At 45.4% G+C, this 22,256-nt stretch overlaps 1 protein-coding gene across 1 annotated transcript in view; it reads right to left on the bottom strand.

Annotated features, from left to right (window-relative positions):
• Positions 1-21,172, bottom strand: part of MAN2C1 (mannosidase alpha class 2C member 1) — a 97,019-nt gene extending 75,847 nt beyond the window's left edge. The window contains exons 1-6 of the mRNA XM_077472419.1: positions 20,902-21,172; positions 15,611-15,736; positions 10,760-10,883; positions 7,950-8,020; positions 4,919-5,096; positions 1,555-1,744 (exon numbers count right to left, since the gene is read on the bottom strand). Coding sequence (XP_077328545.1) covers positions 1,555-1,744; positions 4,919-5,096; positions 7,950-8,020; positions 10,760-10,883; positions 15,611-15,736; positions 20,902-21,011 — 799 coding nt within the window. The 5' untranslated portion in view covers positions 21,012-21,172. The remainder of the gene's footprint in view (positions 1-1,554; positions 1,745-4,918; positions 5,097-7,949; positions 8,021-10,759; positions 10,884-15,610; positions 15,737-20,901) is intronic.
• Between the last annotated feature and the right edge of the window lie 1,084 nt (positions 21,173-22,256).

Here is a 22,256-nt window from a genome sequence, read left to right as displayed (position 1 = left end):
TCAGTAAGAAATGGAGGCTTACCAGATCACCAATTAGTATACACAAATACGAATACCCAAATGATTCGAAACGGACAGCCGGAAAACGACCCAGTCTCTCAGACGTTCCACAGTCACCGAATCGGCTCAAGTCCTCTCACAGGACGATCTGCACAGCCGCGTAGAGTTTTCGATGTAGGAAGCCAAAAGTCAGCCCACACCTTCGAGTGTTTCGTAATTCCCAGGTCCGTTCCGGTCCTTTCAGAAGTCTCGGGATATCGTATCACCATAAAAACAAAAATAAAAAAGTGCGCCCAATCGTGTAATAAAGTTTAAACACGTAAAGTTTATTATTTTCTATAAATCCTGTGAGAGGACTTGAGCCGATTCGGTGACTGTGGAACGTCTGAGAGACTGGGTCGTTTTCCGGCTGTCCGTTTAGAATCGTTTGGGTATTCGTATTTGTGTATACTAATTGGTGATCTGGTAAGCCTCCATTTCTTACTGATTTGTAGCTGTGAAGGGTCCACGTGGTCAAGCACTATTTTCTGAACAAACAGGATTAACTACATTTTTTTGTTAACTTATATAGGACACTATTATACACTTTTGAGATTTTTTTCACATGTTTAAGTGTACTGGACTTTTGAGTTTTAGATGATTGTTGGTTTTTTATTTTGACAACTAATTTTTTGAAAACACTTTTCACTATTGATTTCACTATATTTGGATTCACTAACATTTAGGTTCTTTACGAAAGTTTATTCATTTATACTTAGTTATATGAGAATTCACCTAGTGGTAAGCGCTGCACTTTTATTTCTTTCTATTTTGTTGTGCCCAGTATCCTGGTTATTGTGTTCAGCTGCTGTTCTTTAATTAAATTTTTAAAATTTTTTTACTAAGCGCAGATTTTTTATAATTTTTCTTGTTGATTTAAAATCATGTTGTCTACCATTCTCCATAGTGAAAAATAAACACTCTGTGGCAGGCGACACAATACATAATGCCAACATGACATTTGGATACTACCTCCAGTTTCCCCACTACATGATTCTATAGAGTAAACATTATTTCAAAGTGTAATGTATATCCTATAATCGATAAAATACATGAAAAAAATAAATAAAAATCACATAAATATATAGAATCTGCAGTAAATATTAGGTAATAAAGCAATAATAATAATTAAAAAAAAAAATGCAATGTCCAATATAAAAACGAGTAAGAAAAATAACAAAAAGGAAATCAAATTATAAATAATATCCAATATAGAGCAAAATAATCCAGTGCAGGAAAAAATGTGTCAAAAAGGACAATGAACAATTCTTCAATTCTTTCTTTTCTTCTTCCACCACCAAATAAAAAAGCACTCACAATTATTTGCGCCTCCACTGACACTAGTATTACAGATACAAACATGTAGCCAAGCCAACTCCAACTCGATTTGTTGTCGATTAATCGATTAGTTGTTTCAGCCCTACTGATGACCAGCATATTATGATGAGAGACTCAATGGACTCATTCATAGAAATATACTTGTTATAACCAGGCCTGTCATATAATAATAGTTACCTGAGTCGATGTGGCAGTGTCCCATGGCGTGAATCATGTGCTGACTGTCTCCATTCTTTTGGCTGAAAAATGTGGAAGCCAACTTGGCAACAGCAGGAAAGGTACCAGGGTCATTTACATCACACAGGTTCACCATTTGGTTGGCCACATAGAGCGCTTGATAGCTTCTTTGGTTATCTTCACCAATCAACTAGAAAAAATGCATCAGGAAGAAATTCATGTTATGCTTGAATTTTACATAAATATAAAGGTGACATATTACAGTTGGTAATTATCAAAATAAAAATGGAAAAGGAAATAATCTAAGTAAGGTTTAAAAGGGTTCTAAAAAGGTAGAAGTTTTTTTATTTTTTATCTTAATGCAGCAGCCCCCCTCCGCCCTCCTAATACTCACCTGAGGTCCATCTAGACCCAGCGATGTTGCACCAGAGACTTGGTTGTCCAGACTCCAATCCTCATTGTCAATGAGCCAATGAGGAGAGAAATGGGGCGGGGTTGGACCGTGGCTCTGTGTCTGAATGGACACAGGGAGCTGTGACTCGGCTTGGGTGCCCACATAGAAAGCTGCTTGCTGTGGGGGTACTCAACAGGAGGAAGAGGCCAGAAACACTGAAGAGGGACCCATGAAGAGGAAGATCTGGGGTGCTCTGTGCAAAACCACTACAACAGAGCAGGTGAGCATAACATGTTCGTTATTTTTAACAAAAAAAAAAAAAAGAAGATTTTAGCATCACTTTAAATAATCAGAAGGCCTACCTATTTAATGGAATGAGTAAGAGGTTGAATGTAATGGGAAATCATCACAAATGTCTTAGCCCTTGTACACACGGTCGGAGATTCCGACAACCAAATCCGTCGGAGTAATTCCGACTGATTAATTCCGGAAGAGGTCCGGAAGTGATGTCGCATACAAACAGTCGGACTAAATTGTCGGAAAATCCGATTCTACATAACGTGATGACGTTATTTCGTTACGACTGGACTACGTACAGGCTAGTAGCCAATAGCTTTGGTTTAGGAATTTGATCTGAGCATGCGTGGCACTTTGTCCGTCGGAGTAGGCTACACATGATCGGAGTATGTCCGATCGGAGCATTTTTGTCGGAAAATTTTACCGGCAAGTTGGAAAAGTTGGTCCGTCGGATATTCCGACGGAAACAGTCCGATGCAGACCACACCCAGTCGGAATATCCGACAAACTGGTCCGATAGGAAACTAATTTCGTTGGAATCTCCGACCGTGTGTACAAGGGCTTAGAGTGGCTGTATAAAATAAATAAAAATCCTGCTCCTGTCCCTCAAAGGCACGAGTTATAGCATACAGGCAGTCCCTGAGTTACAAACACAATAGGGACTGTAGGTATTTGTGTGTAAGTCAGAACAGTGCATTTTTAAGTGCAACTTCAGCCCGTGCAGGGATGTGGGATGTTCTGGGAGCTTCTGGCCATGTAGTACTGCAGTGTGGGATGTATCCGGTGCTGCAAGATAGCTGCTCGGAGGTATTCAGGACCAGCGTGGAGGCCGGCATTGAGGTCTGTTTGTAACTCGGGGACTGCCTGTAGTGCTTTTGCCTTGTCAATTGTCCCTTTCTATCTTCCACAGTACTTGGCTGATCCTGCCTGGTCTTGTCTTTCCCTCTGTGAGCTGACCACGATTATCATGGCTGCTGAACCACGAAAGCATGGTCAGTTTACAAGCCTCCATCATTCCAGCTCTCTCCTGTGCATCACCCCCTCTCCCTTCCATAGTCTGCAGTCTGTGTGTCTGCCTTATCCCTGCCCACAACATTTTATTAAGCAATAAAAGTACAGTTTGAAATACATACGTATGTGTTGCGTAACATTGAAATTATACACGGTGTTCTCTGCTTTATTTTGATTTAATTATTATTATTATTCTTTTTTTAACCACTTCCCACCTGGCCTATACCAGAGTGACAGCTTGGAGGTGGTTCTGTTATCCTGACAAGTGACATCTTTCAGAATAACAAGCCGGCCATCGGTGGTGCGGTGGGCCAGTCAACTCCGATCTAGGTAAAGAGCCTCTGACGGAGGCTCTTTACCACGTGATCAGCTGTGTCCAATCACAGCTGATCACTGCGTAAATAGGAAAAGCTGTGTATAGGCTTTTGCTCTATCACATCTGATTGACGTGAGTATAGGAGAGCCAATCGGTTGATTATCAGTGCAGTCCCCCCCTCCAGAGGATGCTCACCACCCATGACCACCAGGGATGCCAATAATTACCCATAAATGGTGCCTGCCAGTGCCTCCTTATCAGTAATGCCTGCCAGTGCCTCCTTGTCAGTAAAGCCTGCCAGTGCCTCCTTGTCAGTAAAGCCTGCCAGTGCCTCCTTGTCAGTAAAGCCTGCCAGTGCCTCCTTGTCAGTAAAGCCTGCCAGTGCCTTCTTGTCAGTAAAGCCTGCCAGTGCCTCCTTGTCAGTAAAGCCTGCCAGTGCCTCCTTGTCAGTAAAGCCTGCCAGTGCCTCCTTGTCAGTAAAGCCTGCCAGTGCCTCCTTGTCAGTAAAGCCTGCCAGTGGCTCCTTGTCAGTAAAGCCTGCCAGTGCCTCCTTGTCAGTAAAGCCTGCCAGTGCCTCCTTGTCAGTAAAGCCTGCCAGTGCCTCCTTGTCAGTAAAGCCTGCCAGTGCCTCCTTGTCAGTAAAGCCTGCCAGTGCCTCCTTGTCAGTAAAGCCTGCCAGTGCCTCCTTGTCAGTAAAGCCTGCCAGTGCCTCCTTATCAGTAAAGCCTGCCAGTGCCTCCTTATCAGTAAAGCCTGCCAGTGCCTCCTTATCAGTAAAGCCTGCCAGTGCCTCCTTATCAGTAAAGCCTGCCAGTGCCTCCTTATCAGTAAAGCCTGCCAGTGCCTCCTTAACAAAAATTTATAACAGAAACAAAGTAAAACTTTTTTTTTCCCCCTGAGGTTTACAACCTCTTTAATGCATTCTCTTCCCTCTATTGTCAGCCCCCCCCCCTATCCAAATACTTACCTGAGCCCAATCTCGATCCAGTGCTGCTCTCTCTCTCCCACCTCACTGGACTCAGTGTCAGCCACTGGGTCCCCCTGCTGTCAATCACATCCAGTGATAAGGGAGCAGAGGCAGGCCAAGCCACATGTGAGTCTCTTCCCTACCTCTCATAATTCAGAGACGAGTGTCTGAGCAGCCAATTGGCAGGGCCCAGCACTGTTATATGGGGACAGAAAGAGAGTCCACAGCCTGTTCTGTATTTGGAGATTACACAATTACACATATACAGCCGAGTAAACCACTCACTGCTGTCATTATAAACATATATTTATTTTTTCACAACTTCCATCTTCTATTTCCTATAGAATTGAAAAAAAAACATCCAGCAGACTTTACTTACCCTGGCCATATCATAGAGAATTTCAAAATCCAGAAGTAGTTCTTCTACATTGCGGTTGTAAACCGCAAGTTCAGCTTTCTGTAGAGTACATGTCTTGTTTGGATCAACCGGTGCAATCATCCCTCCCTGACCAGCTCCAAATAGACCATTGCAAGCCATCTCAATGTAGAGGGTCACACTGATAACACAAGAAGAAAGCTCAAACATGAGAAAAAACAAAAAAAACAAACACTCACAATATTACATGCCAGATGAAAAAGATCTAAGGAACAGATGGGCCTTCTGGTTAAAGAGATAGTACTAAGAATATGTTGTTAGCCCACAGCCACCATTCAAATTAAAGATTTTAGATTCTAAAGCTGGATACACACTATACAATACAATATAAAATATAGTGTGTAACCAGCTTTAGATTCTAAAATCTAAAGCTGGATACACACTGTACAATTTTCTGTAGATTTTTTCCTTCAGATTTGCCAAAACCATATAATATACCTTAAGATTTTCAATTTGTGTGCAATCAGCCAGGCACTTGCCCTACATGGTTTTGGTAAATCTAAAGGAAATCAGACAACAAAAGTTATATAGTGTGTATGGGATCTAAGTGCTGATGTCCACAGTAGTTTGGAATGCGATTGCTGGCTCTGGGAAAATAACTATAGTTGTACCAACACTTTGATGAATGATGGCCATGGGAAAGCATTCAAACTAAATTAATAAATATAACATGGCATCAGTGTCATAAAATAAAGTAATACATCTATATATCACAGTGCAGAGCATGAAAAGTGATGATCAATTTATTGATTACAATTGCACTTATGAAAATGCAGAGCACAAAACAGCGCTGTGTACAAACAAGCTCTATGATGCCCACATCAAAGATGGCGGATGCTCATCACACATATGTGGGGACGTACGTCCTGGCTCCACCCAATAATGTCATCAGGGGATTAGGACATACATCCTCCACCACGCTCTTAAATACAGAAACCATAAAAAAAAGTATCAGCAGTCATGAAAACATAGAGCATGAAGAAGGAAATATCTTTGGCAAATTGAATGTGAACGCCAAAAGATCTAGCTCATGCAGATTTGGAAGACTCAATGGCAGTTACTGGGGGGCAAATGACAAAGCACAAGCACTGTGCTGTATAACATGCTTTAAAGGAGAGGGATCCATTTTTTTGGGTTACCAAACGCTTTAATCTGTAGAGCAGAAGTGTGCTCCAGTGACCATCTTGCACAGGAAAAATGAATTGACTGGATGTTAAGCCCTTTTGGAGACTGAAGTGTTAGCCAACTTGGAACGGGATTAAAAGAAATGCATGCTACCAATTCACAGGAATGTAAGTTGGTGTTTAAGTTCATGGTTAGGTTTTTGCAGGAATGCAGTAGTTGTGATCTGTGCAGAAAAACAGACTTATGGCAGCATTTAAAATAGAACACTGTTCTAATTCAATAAACACCACATGGCACAAAATACAGTAACCCATAGCAACATGTTTTCTAAAGCTAGACTGGTATGATATGGATTTATATTGATTGCCTTGTGTCTCTGCCTTTGTCTCTTGCACTCTTTTTTAAGCTCCCTTTCATTTTAATCTTTGCCCTATTAATCTATTGGAGCGCTGGCAACACGTTTGCTCAGTGTTAAGTACAAAGTGCAGAAACTCACAGCAATAAACTAGATATATTTTACTGAAGCCATGATCTTGACCTGCTGCTGTGATTACTGCACTCTGAACCTTGTTCTGAACACTGTATAACAGAGTAAGTTCCTAGATAGGAATCTGCAGATGTAGCCAGTGCATTAACTGCAATACTGGATCAGTATGGACAGGCGATGCATGTGGAAACTGGTGATACTATAGTGCAGGGGTCTTCAAATTGTAGATTTTTTAAATATTTGCGGGCGGAAAAAATGTGTTATTTATAAATAAATTAATAAAAATGTAAATAATCTCGTCAGAGCCTTTCCGGACGTCTGTGTCCCCTACCCTGATTGTGTCCCCTACCCTGATTACACCCCCAATCTGATAACACCCCCCCCCCCCCAGATACCTCCCCATCCTGATCACCACCTCCCAGATACCTCCAGTCTGATCACCCTCCCCATATCTCTCCACTCTGATCACACCCCCCCCCCCCCCAACACACCCCTCCACCATCACACACACCCCTTTGGCTTTTCCAGTCCTCCAGACACTTCCTCCCAGTCCTGCGGCTCCTCCTCCAGATGATGTCAGTGGAGGAATCTGCAGCACACCAGGGTGGGTTAGCTGTCACTGGGGCAGGTACGACAATACCTCCATACAAATCTCTGGTGGCGGTGGCAGCTGCACAGAGTGGGGAGCCTCCTGCACCCCGCCCTCCTCCTCTGACGACACCCCCCCCAGCGCAACCTCCTCCTCTGCCACCACTCCCCCAGCTCAAACTCCTCCTCCTCTGCCGCCACTCCCCGAGCCCAACCTCCTCCACCTCTGCCGCCACTCCCCGAGCCCAACCTCCTCCTCCTCTGCCGCCACTCCCCGAGCCTGACTCCAGCAAGTACAGCCAGCCCACAAGTCCTTGCTGCTCGACACCACGGCCCTGACTCCTCCCTGCACACATGGGCAAACCACCCACTGCTCTGTCTTCCTCATTGGATCCGCTCTGACAGTGGCACACATACATCGCCCCGTCTGCCTTCTGCTCTGTCCCACTGCCCAAAAGTGCACGGGGGAAATGAAACAAACAGTCTTGGCAGTCTCTGAATGAGCTGCGGGCTGAATAGAACATCCAAGCGGGCCGGATTCCTGTTATAGGGCAATGATGGCGAACCTTGGCACCCCAGATGTTATGGAACTACATTTCCCAGCATGATCAACTACACTGCAGAGCATATGAGCATTTTGGGAAATGTAGTTACGAAACATCTGGAGTGCCAAGGTTCGCCATACCTTCTATAGGGGATGCTTGGACGCTACAATAGGTAGCGATAGAACACAAATGACTGGCAAACCTGAAATACATATGGCAGAGTCCTTACCTGTGTGGATCCCCGTCTTTTAAATGTCTGGCCAAAATGTAGCTGTTTTTTTCACCCTCTTTTGTTAAACCCTGCATGAAAAGATCATAATTTGTTTTTTAATACTAAAAAAAAAAAAAAAAACACCATTGTGTCAAAAGTTTATTCAGTTTTTTTTGGTTTAAATAAAGTAGGTAAGGGTTAGAATCTTTGTTAGTTTTTTATTGCTGTATGTGACTGCGATGGATGACCGTTGTCACAGACCCTGAGTGAGGAAACATCAAGAATTTATTTCCATTTCCTACTCCGCCCCCAAAAAAATTAAAAATCTAAAGATTTTGCACTAGATATACTTTCAAGGCTGCAACTGTGTGGTCTTTTAAAGTACACCTAATAGAAGAACAGGAAGCCTACATTGCTTACCTCTTTCTGAAAATGCTAGCAGGCTGCAATGTCTGCTTTCACTACTTCAGAGCCAAATGCTCCAAAGAGATGCTGGTAGGTTAATTGGCTTCTGTCTAAATTGGCTCTAGTATACGAATGTGAGTTAGGGACCTTCGATTGTAATCTCCTTGAGGGCAGGGACTGAAGTTAATGTACAATGTACATGTAAAAAGCTGCGTAAATTGATGGCGCTAAATAAGTGCCTAAAATAAAATCAATAAATAAATGCCTGATACAAGAATGCAGCTAATGAAACTCAGGGGCCAGTTTGAAAGCAGCATGAAAGCCATACAATAAGCATTTTCAGGAGAGGGAAGCAAGGGCACCCTGCATGTTTCTCTTATGAGAAGTGCAATTTAAAGTGATGTAAAGTTTATTATTTTTAAGAAATAAAAAACAAACCATGTTATACTTACCTGTTCCGTGCAACGATTTTGCATAAAGCAGCGCCAATCCTCCTATCCCATGGTCCCCCGCCAGTGCTCATGGCTTTTCTCCGTTGTCAAGTGCCCCCATAGGCAACTGCTTCCTATGGGGGCACTTGTGTGTGCTTGATCCCAAGCCGGGCTGGGGACACACAGCCCGACTTTAATTGACAGCAGCAGGAGCTAATGGCTGCAACTGCTCTCAGCCAATCCTCTGAGAGCTGGGACCATGGAAAAGAGCAGCTGCAGGCAGGCACAGCAGTGGATTCCAGCTTCAAGTCAGTATTTATGGGGCTGTGCTACTATTAAAATGTTTTTTTCACTTTAATGCATAGAATGCATTAAAGTCGTTGTAAAGGCAAAAAGGTTTTTTATCTTAATCCATCCTATGCAAAAGCCTTCCTCAGCCACCCTAATACTTACCGGAGCCCCCTCTCTATCCAGCGTTGTTGGAGTGTCTTGGCTGCCCAGGACTCCCCTCCTCATTGGCTCGGCACCATTGGCTCCCTCTGTTGTCAAAGTCAGTCAATGAGGAGAGAAAAAGGGGCAAGGCCAGGCCGTGGACCCATGTATCAATGGACATAGGGAGCTGTGGCTCTGCTCGGGTGCCACCATAGCAAGCTGCTTGCTGTGGGGGCACTCAACAGGAGGGAGGGGCCAGGATCACAGAAAGGGCACCTGATAAAGGAGGCTCCAGGCTGCTCTGTGCAAATACACTGCACATGGCAGGCAAGTATAAACAGTTTTTTTTTAGGTTAACAATTACAAACAAGACTTTACAATCAATTTAAGCTGAAAAAAAATAAAATAAAAAAAATAATATAAAAGATTATGTGAAATATGCATTAACCCCATCACAACAACAGAATTCGGTGTTTACTGTAGTTACATCAAAGGAAGATAACCAGTTCAACACACCCATCAGATGGCTGAATGACAAGTCCTCAGAGTCAGGGGTGACTATAGAAAATAAATAGCTGATGAAGTCCTGCCTCTTTAATCACCTCTACTCCTCCAGTCATTGGGTAAAGAAGCAATCACAGCACATTGATGAGGTCCTCCCTCTGCTCACCCTTCCTGTAATCAAATTCAACATAAGGCAGATAAAGACTGCATACATCAACAAACTTCTGGTTGGCCCCTACCTCTGAAGCCATAAAAAAATAAAATAAAAAACACCATGAACCTGCTGGATTTTACTACATTAGCTCAAAAAAAAAAAAAAAAAAAAAAAAAATTACTTGTGTTGGTAAATACTTATTTTTCTTTATTTCTATTCTCATTAAATGTTTATCAAAAAAAACGTGGGTATTTATGTATAGTTTTGGCGAGTGTTTGAGAAAGTACACTGATATTTAAGCAGATTCTCCCTATCCACCACCCGATTCACGAATGTAAGTAAATTGCAAGAAGCAATACAAACTGTCTGAGACAATTCTTCCATCAGTGACTAATAAATGACGATGGGAAAGGTTGTAGTAAGAGAGAACATTCGGAATCTTCAAAGTGTGAGCAGGAAATATGACATGCGAGGCTGAATTTACAAAGATTTGGAGCTCATTCGCACTATTGCCTTGTGGTAACTCGCACTGCATGCGTTTGTGGAATTCAGTGCCATTTATTCTAACGTGGTGTACTGCCATAGATGGTACATGCACCTTTTTTAGTGCATTAGGCAAATGAACATGTGTAATAATGCACCGCAATGGTGTGAATAAGCCCTAAGGGTTTAAGCTTTATTGTGTGCCACTACACCACTGATCATGTTGGAAATTTCTGAACATTCCATTCAGGAATAACACATTGTTTAGAAAGACAATCATTTCGATTAGAAGCAGAATTTGTTAACAGTCATTGGTGAAGCTAATTCACAGCTATTTTGTCTGAGCTTGTGAAAAATCCACCGCGCATGTACAGTTGACAGGTCTTGTGTTTGACTTTTTCCTTGGAATAATCCTTTACCTGGACTGGCATGCCATCCTTCCAGACCAACCCTTCACCGTCACTTTCCCATATTAGATGGACTTCCTGTCCACGCCACTTCTCAGGTATGCTTAGCTGCACTTTGAACCAACAAGTCCACCAACTGCAAGAAAAAGAAGAGTTTTTTTTTTTTTTTTTAATCTTTAAAGACAAATTCCAGGTGCCAAACAGTCTGCAAAAGTAAGAAATGACATAATTTACATCTGGCATCGTGTAGGCATAGCAACTGAAAAAACTTTAGTAAACAGGCATTTGCAAAGTATTTGCATCACGTAAAGTGTGTTTTTGCGCTGAAAAGTTTTCTGTCCTAGGTTGAGGTTTGTATTCTTTATTTATACAATATTTTAGTACATAAGCAAACAAAAAGGAAAATTTTAATACAAACAGGGGAAAAAAAACAGAAATGAAAAGATTGGACAAAGCGATCCAATCTGTGAGTAACAAGCATTGCCCATTAAAGTGCAAATATATTTGGAGGATCACAAATACTCAAAGAAATGAGGAAATCCTTGTAAAAACAAAGGAGGCCAGGGGTTAATCATATTACAGTACCAAAAATGGTCCATGGTCTCACCACAAGGGCGGGCAGGATTGATTCGATTAAATATCCCATAGAACGGTCATAAAAGGTATCCAAAATTGTCTATATAGTATGAGGAGCAAAGTACTAAAGGGAGAGAAAAGGGGGGGGGGGGGATAGGGGGCAACCAGTGGGAGCCCACACCGGTGGCACCCAGCAAAAAGACGCTGTAGTCATTCAATCTCCTGGGGGGGTATTAAGAGAAAGGTAAGCAGGCTTTAGCAGACCACCCTCAGCTATACCATGACACTCACTAATTAAGTCACTAATAAGTGTTTAGATTCATCAGTGCAGGTAAACTCAAACCAGTAGAACAAAGGGTTTCTGAATTTATAATGTGTGTCTTTTATTGAACTTGTGAGGCTTTCCTCCATTAGTGGATTTTCATACAGCTGACCTCACCCCATCACCAGGTGGCGCAATAACGATTTTTTTATGGACTGAACCGAAGTGTGATACAGAAGGAAGAACGCAGGTGTTTTGAGGAGTAGCCGATCTGAACTTTTGGGTAAAATCCTGAACATGATTTCAGAAGTGATTGGAGCGCTGGGCAGGACCAAAATATATGTAGTAAATCGGCTGTTTTTTGGCCACATCTCTAACAAGTCTCAGGTACTGTAGGGTTCATTTTTAGAATTAACACTAGCAACACACTAGAGAGCCGAACCTCTTTTCAATACAAAGCGCAGTGGGCCAGGTCTCCCGAGGTTCAACACACCTCTTGCCCAGTGCTCCAATCAACACTTCTGCTCAGGGCACATGAACGTGAGACTGGGCAGGTTGTAAGTTGGAACGCTGGAGATCCGGACCGCTGCGCTCTGTGCTGAGACCCGACTCTCTAGTGTCCAGCTAACACATGGTATTTTAATCTTTGCAGGAGCAATTAGGTGTGTTAAAAAATAAAAAAAGAAGCCCATTAGACTTTAAGTGATAAATCTTAAAGAGACCCTGACCTGAGAAATGTACAGTGGCTGCCATTGCTGTTCTCTTTCTAAAATGGACTTGTTGCTTTACTGTGTCTGACACTTATACTTTTGAGCCATGGCGCAATCATGCTGTAGTATGAGAGTGCCAAACATCTTTAATTTTAATTTTACATCTGTGATTCTCTCATGACAGGCTTTCTTTAAAGTGGTTGTAAACCCTTACAAACCACTCTGACCTACAGGTAAGCCTAGATTAAGGCTTACCTGTAGGTCCAAGCAATATCTCCTAAACCTATATGGTTTAGGAGATATTTGCCCGAAAACAGGCACCGCTGTCTACGGCGAGGCGCACTGAGCGCGGCATTCTCAGCGACGGAGCTGCCACGCGTGTCGGCTCCCGTGCGCATGCAAGATGGACGCTGGGAACTACAGGGGACAGCGGCGACTTCGCTGGCTCCTGTGTCAGGTAAGTGACACATAATGGGCTTCTATGCGATGCATAGTAGTCCATTATGCTTTGCCGGGAATGAAAGAGGAAGTAAACTCATCAGGGTTTATTTCCTCTTTAAGTTTGTTAACTTATTGAAATTATTCATATTTATTATCAGAATTTATTCTACCAGTCAAACCTGTACTAGTTGAATTTTGGTTTGTTGCTATGTGTTGCTGCACTTAGACTACCTTCACACTGCAGGCGGTTTTCAGGTGTTTTAGCACTAGAAATAGACTCTAAAGCCTGAAAACCGCCTCCCATTCAGAATTTTCACACTGGGGCGGTGATAGTGATAGTGTGTATGGGGCTTAAGAAGTAACCGATCTGAACAGTGTCAGAGAGTTTTGCTTCTAGAATGTATGCATGTACACACTTTTTAATTAGAAACAGCAGCAGATAACCTTGAACTAGATTGTAGTTCTTATCTATTTCAGCACTTCCAAAGTGTCTGAAAAGCACTGCAACACAGGTGCCTTTAACCCCTTCTTCGGCCGCTAGCGGAGGTAAAAAGCTCACCACTAGTGACCAAAAAGCGCCGCAAAAACGAGTGGAGCTTTAGCGCTAACGGCCGGGCGCTGCAGTGCGAAAGCAGCCTAAAGCCTCGTACACTGGGTGCGATTGTTGGCCAACCGATCGTCTGATTTCTGGGCATGTGTCTGGATATTGTCTTGCATACTAATGGTAAACAATTGTCGTGCCACAAACACAAACGTAGTTATGTACTACAAGGAATTTCAGCTCTTGGTGCCCTTTGGGCACCCACTGCTAATGTCGTGTTTGGTGAGCATTGATTCCGAGCATACTTGTTTGTACTTTTGACTTTTGTGTGACGGATTTGCGTACTGACCATACGAAAATCTGATGTCAAACCGATGTCCACTGAAAATTTACTAGCCTGTCATCCAACTTTTGTTGGATGACAGGTAAGACGGTACTAAACGGTAAGATTTTAGGACAACAGTCTTTCAGACAATCCCCTGCCAACAATCACATTGTGTGTACGAGGCTTTAGTGTTCGTTCACCTGTACAGAAAAAAAATGAAAAGGTGAACTAACGCCATACACCTTTCTCCACCGCTATCCATCGGTCCTCGTTGTACACACCTCTGGGAAAATTCTGGTTGGTTGCGGCTGTAATGGTCGTTCGTACTGGGAACATGAATAACTGGCAAATTTATATTCATTTTGAAGCTACATTTAGGATGGACAATAACCTGCATGTTAGCAGTCTGTACCCACTAGGTATTCAGAAATATAGAAAACTGTGTTTGGGACATCGTGACATCCCAGAAACCACTCACCAGAAACTTAATTGGTCAGATGGCTTCTATCAACACTCCATTGATACCAGAGAAAAGGGGATTGCCAGGAAAGTTTGACAATTCTCATTAACATCAAACCAAGGAACACCTAACAGGACTTGAGAGAGCCACACTGTACCGTTTTTGCTTATTTGCTGGACTTCTCTGAAACCAGGATTTGCAATAACCAGCACACACAGATTCCGAAAATAGCTGAGAATGAACGGCGCCTGCGCACTGAGTCCAGGTTCTATCCCCACCATCCAAGTGGACATAGAGTTGGAATAGAAAAAAAACGAGCGCAGCGAGGCCAAGCAAAGCGAGCCCGCGAAGGGCCCTCTAATTTTCCCAACCCTATGTCCGCTTGCATGGTGGGGCTACCACCTCCACTCACGGCGCAGGCGCCGTTCATCTTCAGAGATTTTCAGAAGCTTCGTCTGCTCCATACTGTGCATGCGCAGTATGGGGTGGACACTATATGATGGCAGGACACGTGATTGCTTTAATCCAGGTGACAATCCACAATGTCTTTATCTCTCTCTCAGACTGATAGACACTTTGTAAATCCCATTCTCGTTGCCACTGTTATATCCTCTGAGTTGTGAGACACAAGACACTGGTCTGGAACAATGGATGTTTATTTCAGTACTCACTGTACACTGCAACATGCATCTCAGGACAGTACATCTTATTATGCTGCTTACATGTGCTCTCAGGTGGCTACTATGACCCTTGACTCTTGTCATCACTCCTGGGTGGAGCCAGCCTTAAAGTGGCAGTACATGTGGAACCCTTCAGGTATAACAACTATCTGCCAGAACACCGGCGTCTCCAGCCCCCCGTTTTACTTGCTTGACCCCTCGAAAGTCCCGTGCTCGTCCCCGACATCCTCTTCGACGATCAGGCTGGCCACTGATTGGCTAGAGTGGATGGATTGAAAGCAGCGCAGCCATTGGCTTGCGCTGCTGTCAATCACATCCAACGATGCGGCAGGGGCGAGTGATACAGTGAGCGGCTATAGCCACCGGCTGTATCACAGGAGCGTGCCCGCAAGTGCTTCTCACCATGCGAGGGAGCTTGCATAAACGTGAGAAGTGCTTGTGGGAGAGAGCCGAGACAGCCGCCGAGGGACCCCAGAAGAGCAGGTTCGGGGCCACTCTGTGCAAAACGAGCTGCACAGTGGAGGTAAGTATAACATGTTTGTTAATTAAAAATAAATAAAAATAAAATAACTTTACAACCCCATTAAGTGAGGGAACCCTTGTGGTCCTTGTGCAGGGGGAAAGCCCTTTGCACAGAACCACAGCAGGACCTGGAAGATCACAGCTACCATTGTAGTAGCACCAACTACTACAGGAGCCATCAGCTTTCCCAGTAGTCCCTCGGGTATGAGATATGCATATTTCCAAGCTAGACTATTGAAAGAATGCTGTACGCGATTCCTGGAATTTAGAATGACAGGATCCAGTTCAGTTTTATAACCAACTCAATTGAAAAATACCAGCATTTAACAGGGTTTATGATACTCACGTTGGTCCAAAGGTCTGTCCAACCTGAGCTGGTTGAAAGTCTTTCTTCAAAGCATCTTCATATGAGATCCGCTCCTCTGTTAAAAAGCAGGAGAGGGAATCCACAGGACACCTCGGGCCAAACAACCTACACAGAGAGCAAGAGGTTGGAACTATGAAAATGAATAATTACATTATAATAAAAGGATTCATTTGTTTTATTTAACCTCCCTGGCAGTATTCCCGAGTGTGGCTCGGGGGTTAAATTTCAGTACCATTAGCGATAACCCCGAGCCACACTCAGGACTGTATCTCAGGATTGGCTGTAGCGGTGCTTTGCGGGCGCATTTAACCCTAACTGCTAAAAACCTTTTCTCATCAGCAGTATATAGCAGTCTTGTTACTTCTATTAGTGTCTGGTTAATGTTTGTAGGAGGAGTTTTCATTCTCCTCTGACCATCCTATGAGGCTACAGAACCCCTGACCCTCTGTCTACACAATGCTGATTGGCCCCGTGCCGATCACATGCACTCTCCCAAGAGAAAAAAAAAACTCCATCAATACACACCAAACTGAGCATGTGCAGAGTGCCCCCAAGACTCTGTAATCAGGATATGGATTGGGAACAGTGGAAGAAAAGGGAGGATCAGAGAAGACAGGATCAAACAGCCTTTTTACACAATTCGCAGGATTAACCCCTTAGGTTCCACAGCGAGTATAACAAGCATGCTTTACTGCATATACAGACTGATTATTTTACCGTTGTGGGTTTAGTAACACTTTAAGGTTAGGGACGAATTAATTAATTTTTTTGGTTAACGGTTAGGGTCAATATGAGGGCTGAGGGTTTTTTATTTTATTTGTTGTTTATTTATGCATTTTATTATTATTTTCATTTTGAATTGCATTTGAGCAGAAAAACGCTCAAAAACACGCAACAAAACACTAAAATTCTCAAATCAAGGGTTTGAATGCATTTTTACAGAACAAAAAAAAATGCTTTAACCGCTTCAGCCCTGAAAGATTTACCCCCTTAATGACCAGGCCATTTTTTGCGATACGGCACTGTGTCGCTTTAACTGACCATTGTGCGGTCATGTGACGCTGTACTCAAGAAAAACTGATGTTCTTTATATCCCTCAAATAGAGCTTTCTTTCGGTGGTATTTGATCACCTCTGTGGTTTTTATTTTTTGTGCTATAAAAAAAAAGGGAACGACAATTTTGAAAAGAAAACAATATTTTTTACTTTTTTTGCTTGAATAAATATCTCCAATTTTTTTTTTTTTTTAAACAAATTTCTTCAGTAGTTTAGGCCAATATGTATTCTTCAATGTATTTTTGGTAAAAGAGTATATTGATTGGTTTGGGCAAAAGTTATAGCATCTACAAAGATAGATCTATGCCATTTTTACCATTTTTTTTTTTTTACACTAATCGCGATCTTAGCCCTTTTAAGTCTGGTATGGAAGCTCAACGCTAAAAAAAAAAAAAAAAAAAAGAAAAGAAATAAATAAAAAAAAAGAAAAAGCTGGTTGTTTAACCACTTTCAGACCGGACCAATTTGCTGGTCAAAGACCAGACCACTTTTTTGCGATTCGGCACTGCGTCGCTTTAACTGACAATTGCGCGGTCGTGCGACGTGGCTCCCAAACAAAATTGACGTCCTTTTTTTCCCACAAATAGAGCTTTCTTTTGGTGGTATTTGATCACCCCTGTGGTTTTTATTTTTTGCGCTATAAACAAAAATAGAGTGACAATTTTGAAAAAAAACGCATTATTTTTTACTTTTTGTTATAATAAATATCCCCCAAAAATATATAAAAAAACATTTTTTTCCCCTCAGTTTAGGCCGATACGCATTCTTCTACATATTTCTGGTAAAAAAAAAAAAAAAAATCGCAATAAGCGATTATTGATTGGTTTGCGCAAAAGTTATAGCGTTTACAAAATAGGGATAGTTTTATAGCATTTTTATTAATAATTTTTTATTATTTTTTTTTTACTAGTAATGGCGGCGATCAGCGATTTTTATTGTGACTGCGACATTGTGGGGGACCCATCGGACATTTTTGACACATTTTTGGGACCATTGTCATTTATACAGTAATCACTGCTATATAAATGCAGTGATTCCTGTGTAAATGACACTGGCAGTGGAGGGGTTAACCAGTGGGTGGCAGTGGAGGGGTTAAGTGTTCCTAGGGGTGTGTTACTAACTGTGGGGGGGTTGGGCTTTCATTTAGTGAACACTGATCTCTGCTCCAATCACATGGAGCAGAGATCAGCGTCACTAGTTGCTAGGCAGAATGGAGAAATGCTGTTTACAACGGCATTCCTTCATTTGGCCGCTCCGTGAGACGATCGCGGGTATGCCCGCGGCGATCGAGTCTGCGGGTCCCGCGACCGGACTCACGGGGGTCCCGACCAGCGCGGGAGCGTGCCGCTGGCCGCGTGCTCCCGATGGCAGGGCGGCAAATTGTACATGTACACCCATTTGCCTGCCCGTGCCATTCTGTCGACGTACATCGTCGTCCGCTGGTCGGCAAGTGGTTAAGCGGAGTTCCACCCAAAAGTGGAACTTATGCTTTAAGGACTCCTGACATGCCAAACTTGGCATGTCATTTTTTTTTTGGGGGGGGCAGCGGGTACCTAGTTCTGACAGGTACCCAGCTCCCACTTCCCCTCGGAGCGCCGCGCAGAAGTTTTCCTCTCCCCCTTCCTCCTTGCAATCTTCTGGGACACGTCACAGGTTCCAGAAAGATTGCCCGGCCATTCAGGACACGCAGCACGACTCGCACATGTGCAGTGCAAACCCGGCTGTGAAGCCGTAAGCTGTCACAGCCGGGTGCCCACTAGTGTGATGCCGGCACCGGAGAGAACCGAGGCTTCGGGCGGCCGCATCACTGAACTGTGGGACAGGTAAGTGGCTGTTTATTAAAAGTCATCAGCTACACATTTAATAGACACAAAAAAAAAAAAAAAACCATTGCTGGCAATAAAAAGATCCATCTGAGCATGCAGCCTGACAGGCAAGATAAGGGGGGAGCGAGCGCGTGCCCCAACCCCCCCTCCCCCAAACCATACCAGGCCACATGCCCTGAACATGGGGGGTATGCTCTCATGTACATACCCCTACCTAGTCACCATAAAAAGTATCAAAAAGAAATAAAAAAAATAGACAGTTTTTGAGAATTCTTTTAATAAAAAAAAATGTATAAATATAATGTTCCCCCGCAACAAAGCAGGCTGCATGCGCACATAGGGGTCTGTTATGGATTTGGGGGGGGGGGGGGCATTTTTTTTATTTTTTTGGACGTGGGGGTTCCCCTCAAAATCTATACCAGACCTAAGGGGCCCTTTAAAATCTGCACCAGACCTGAAAGGGACCTAGTATGGATTTGGGGGGGGGGGGGGGGGGTTTGTTTTTCACAGTTTTTTATTGCCGACACTGTCTTTTTTTTTTTTTTTACATTCAATGGAGACATAAACTGGTAAGGATGTGCCTTAAAGCGGTAGTAAAGATTTTTACCTCTCGCCTCCCCCCCTCCGATCTAGGGGGACCTCTCGCCTCCCCCCCCCCTCCGATCTAGGGGGACCTTTCATCCCCCCCCCTCTCCCACCTCCGATCTAGGGGGACCTCTCGCCTCCCCCCCTCCGATCTAGGGGGACCTCTCGCCTCCCCCCCCCTCCGATCTAGGGGGACCTTTCATCCCCCCCCCACCTAGGAGGACCTCTCATCCCCCCCCTCCCCCACCTCTGATCTAGGAGGACCTCTCGCCTCCCCCCCCTCTGATCTAGGAGGACCTCTCGCCTCCCCCCCCCCCTCTGATCTAGGAGGACCTCTCACCCCCCCCCCCTCTCCCACCTCTGATCTAGGAGGACCTCTCGCCTCCCCCCCCCCTCTGATCTAGGAGGACCTCTCGCCTCCCCCCCCCCCTCTGATCTAGGAGGACCTCTCGCCTCCCCCCCCCCCCTCTGATCTAGGAGGACCTCTCGCCTCCCCCCCCCCCTCTGATCTAGGAGGACCTCTCGCCTCCCCCCCCCCTCTGATCTAGGAGGACCTCTCGCCTCCCCCCCCCCCTCTGATCTAGGAGGACCTCTCGCCTCCCCCCCCCCCTCTGATCTAGGAGGACCTCTCGCCTCCCCCCCCCCCTCTGATCTAGGAGGACCTCTCGCCTCCCCCCCCCTCTGATCTAGGATGACCTCTCGCCTCCCCCCCCCCCTCTGATCTAGGAGGACCTCTCGCCTCCCCCCCCCCCTCTGATCTAGGAGGACCTCTCGCCTCCCCCCCCCCCCCTCTGATCTAGGAGGACCTCTCGCCTCCCCCCCCCCCTCTGATCTAGGAGGACCTCTCGCCTCCCCCCCCCCTCTGATCTAGGAGGACCTCTCGCCTCCCCCCCCCCCTCTGATCTAGGAGGACCTCTCGCCTCCCCCCCCCCCCCTCTGATCTAGGAGGACCTCTCGCCTCCCCCCCCCCCTCTGATCTAGGAGGACCTCTCGCCTCCCCCCCCCCCCCCTCTGATCTAGGAGGACCTCTCGCCTCCCCCCCCCCCTCTGATCTAGGAGGACCTCTCGCCTCCCCCCCCCCCTCTGATCTAGGAGGACCTCTCGCCTCCCCCCCCCCCCTCTGATCTAGGAGGACCTCTCGCCTCCCCCCCCCCTCTGATCTAGGAGGACCTCTCGCCTCCCCCCCCCCCCTCTGATCTAGGAGGACCTCTCGCCTCCCCCCCCCCCTCTGATCTAGGAGGACCTCTCGCCTCCCCCCCCCTCTGATCTAGGAGGACCTCTCGCCTCCCCCCCCCCCCTCTGATCTAGGAGGACCTCTCGCCTCCCCCCCCCCCCCTCTGATCTAGGAGGACCTCTCGCCTCCCCCCCCCCCTCTGATCTAGGAGGACCTCTCGCCTCCCCCCCCCCCCCTCTGATCTAGGAGGACCTCTCGCCTCCCCCCCCCCCCTCTGATCTAGGAGGACCTCTCGCCTCCCCCCCCCCTCTGATCTAGGAGGACCTCTCACCCCCCCCCCCTCTCCCACCTCTGATCTAGGAGGACCTCTCACCCCCCCCCTCTCCCACCTCTGATCTAGGAGGACCTCTCGCCCCCCCCTCCCCCACCTCTGATCTAGGAGGACCTCTCGCCTCCCCCCCCCCCCCCGCCCTCTGATCTAGGAGGACCTCTCACCCCCCCGCCTCCCCCACCTCTGATCTAGGAGGACCTCTCGCCTCCCCCCCCGCCCTCTGATCTAGGAGGACCTCTCACCTCCCCCCCTATGATCTAGGAGGACCTCCCCCCCTATGATCTAGGAGGACCTCTCACCTCCCCCTCAGGTTGCAGTCAGTGAAGTACACATCGGAGATGAACTTCTCCACTCTCTCCAGGGTGGTTCTCCGGTTCTTCAGCACTAGAGGGGCTCCTGGCGGCTCCATGTCTAAAGGGGACACCAAATTAGGGAACAGTTGTCACAGGCTCACACCAGAAGCGGACGTATCAGATCAAAACACGGGACACCCCAGAACAGTTCACATCCCCCAGGATCGCTCTATAGACAGGTGTTCGCCTGATGTATAGTGCGCATGTGCCGTGTAGCTTCTACTGTCAGCGAGATGTGATTGGACTCCGGGATCCCGGGGGCGGGCTGATCTGGAAGAGGGAGGAGTGTGTGATATGAGGAAAGACATCGTCACATGACACACCGGTCATCTGATCCTCCTCTACATCTCATGGCAGATCCCCTGTGGCGGGCATATATGCTTCAATCTTATCATCCAATCAAAATTATTGAACCAGAAAGTTATCGAACAACCCTAACTTCCCTTCTGATTGAAGATTAGATTGATCGGTCAGAGCATAATATGATCAATCATTGTGCATTGTATGGAAGCACCGAGACACTGTTCATCAATACAATCACATTTCCATAGGAAAAAAATAGGAAACAGATTTTCAAAGACGTATCTTACCTTGTGGATCGTTTTTCAGAGGGTGTTTGGCAGGCAGTAAGGGAGCATAATATTGTCTCCTCACCAACTGATAAAAACCTGCAACACTTTACTACTGTGTGCATTGTATAGGTTTGCCGGGAGGCGCCATTCAGTGGAATGGGTCACATTTGGACATTTGGTAGATTTTTACCACATGACAGTGCAATGCAGCATGAGAGCACCCCGCTCTTGTCTGTGTGTTATCCCCTTCTAATATCTGTACATTACACACCCTGACTTCTGAACTATGTACACTCCCACTCCTGACCTCTGAACTATGTACACTCCCACTCCTGACCTCTGAACTATGTACACTCCCACTCCTGACCTCTGAACTATGTACACTCCCACTCCTGACCTCTGAACTATGTACACTCCCACTCCTGACCTCTGAACTATGTACATTACCCACCCCTGACCCATAACTATGTACATTACCCATCCCTGACCCCTGAACTATGTACATTACCCACTAATGATCCCTTAACTATGTACATTACCTACTAATGACCCCTGAACTATGTACATTAACCACTCCTGACCCCTGAACTATGTACATTACCCACTCCTGACCCCTGAACTATGTACATTACCCACCCCTGAACTATGCACATTACCCACCCCTGACCTATGCACATTACCCACCCTGACCCCTGAACTATGTACATTACCCACTAATGATCCCTTAAC

The sequence above is a fragment of the Lithobates pipiens genome, unplaced genomic scaffold, assembly GCF_037356315.1.
Source record: "Lithobates pipiens isolate NorthernLeopardFrog02 unplaced genomic scaffold, aLitPip1_a1.2 Scaffold_8, whole genome shotgun sequence".
NCBI lineage: Eukaryota > Metazoa > Chordata > Amphibia > Anura > Ranidae > Lithobates > Lithobates pipiens.
Note: the sequence above shows the minus strand (reverse complement) of the source record. Positions and strands in the feature narration are given on the sequence as shown.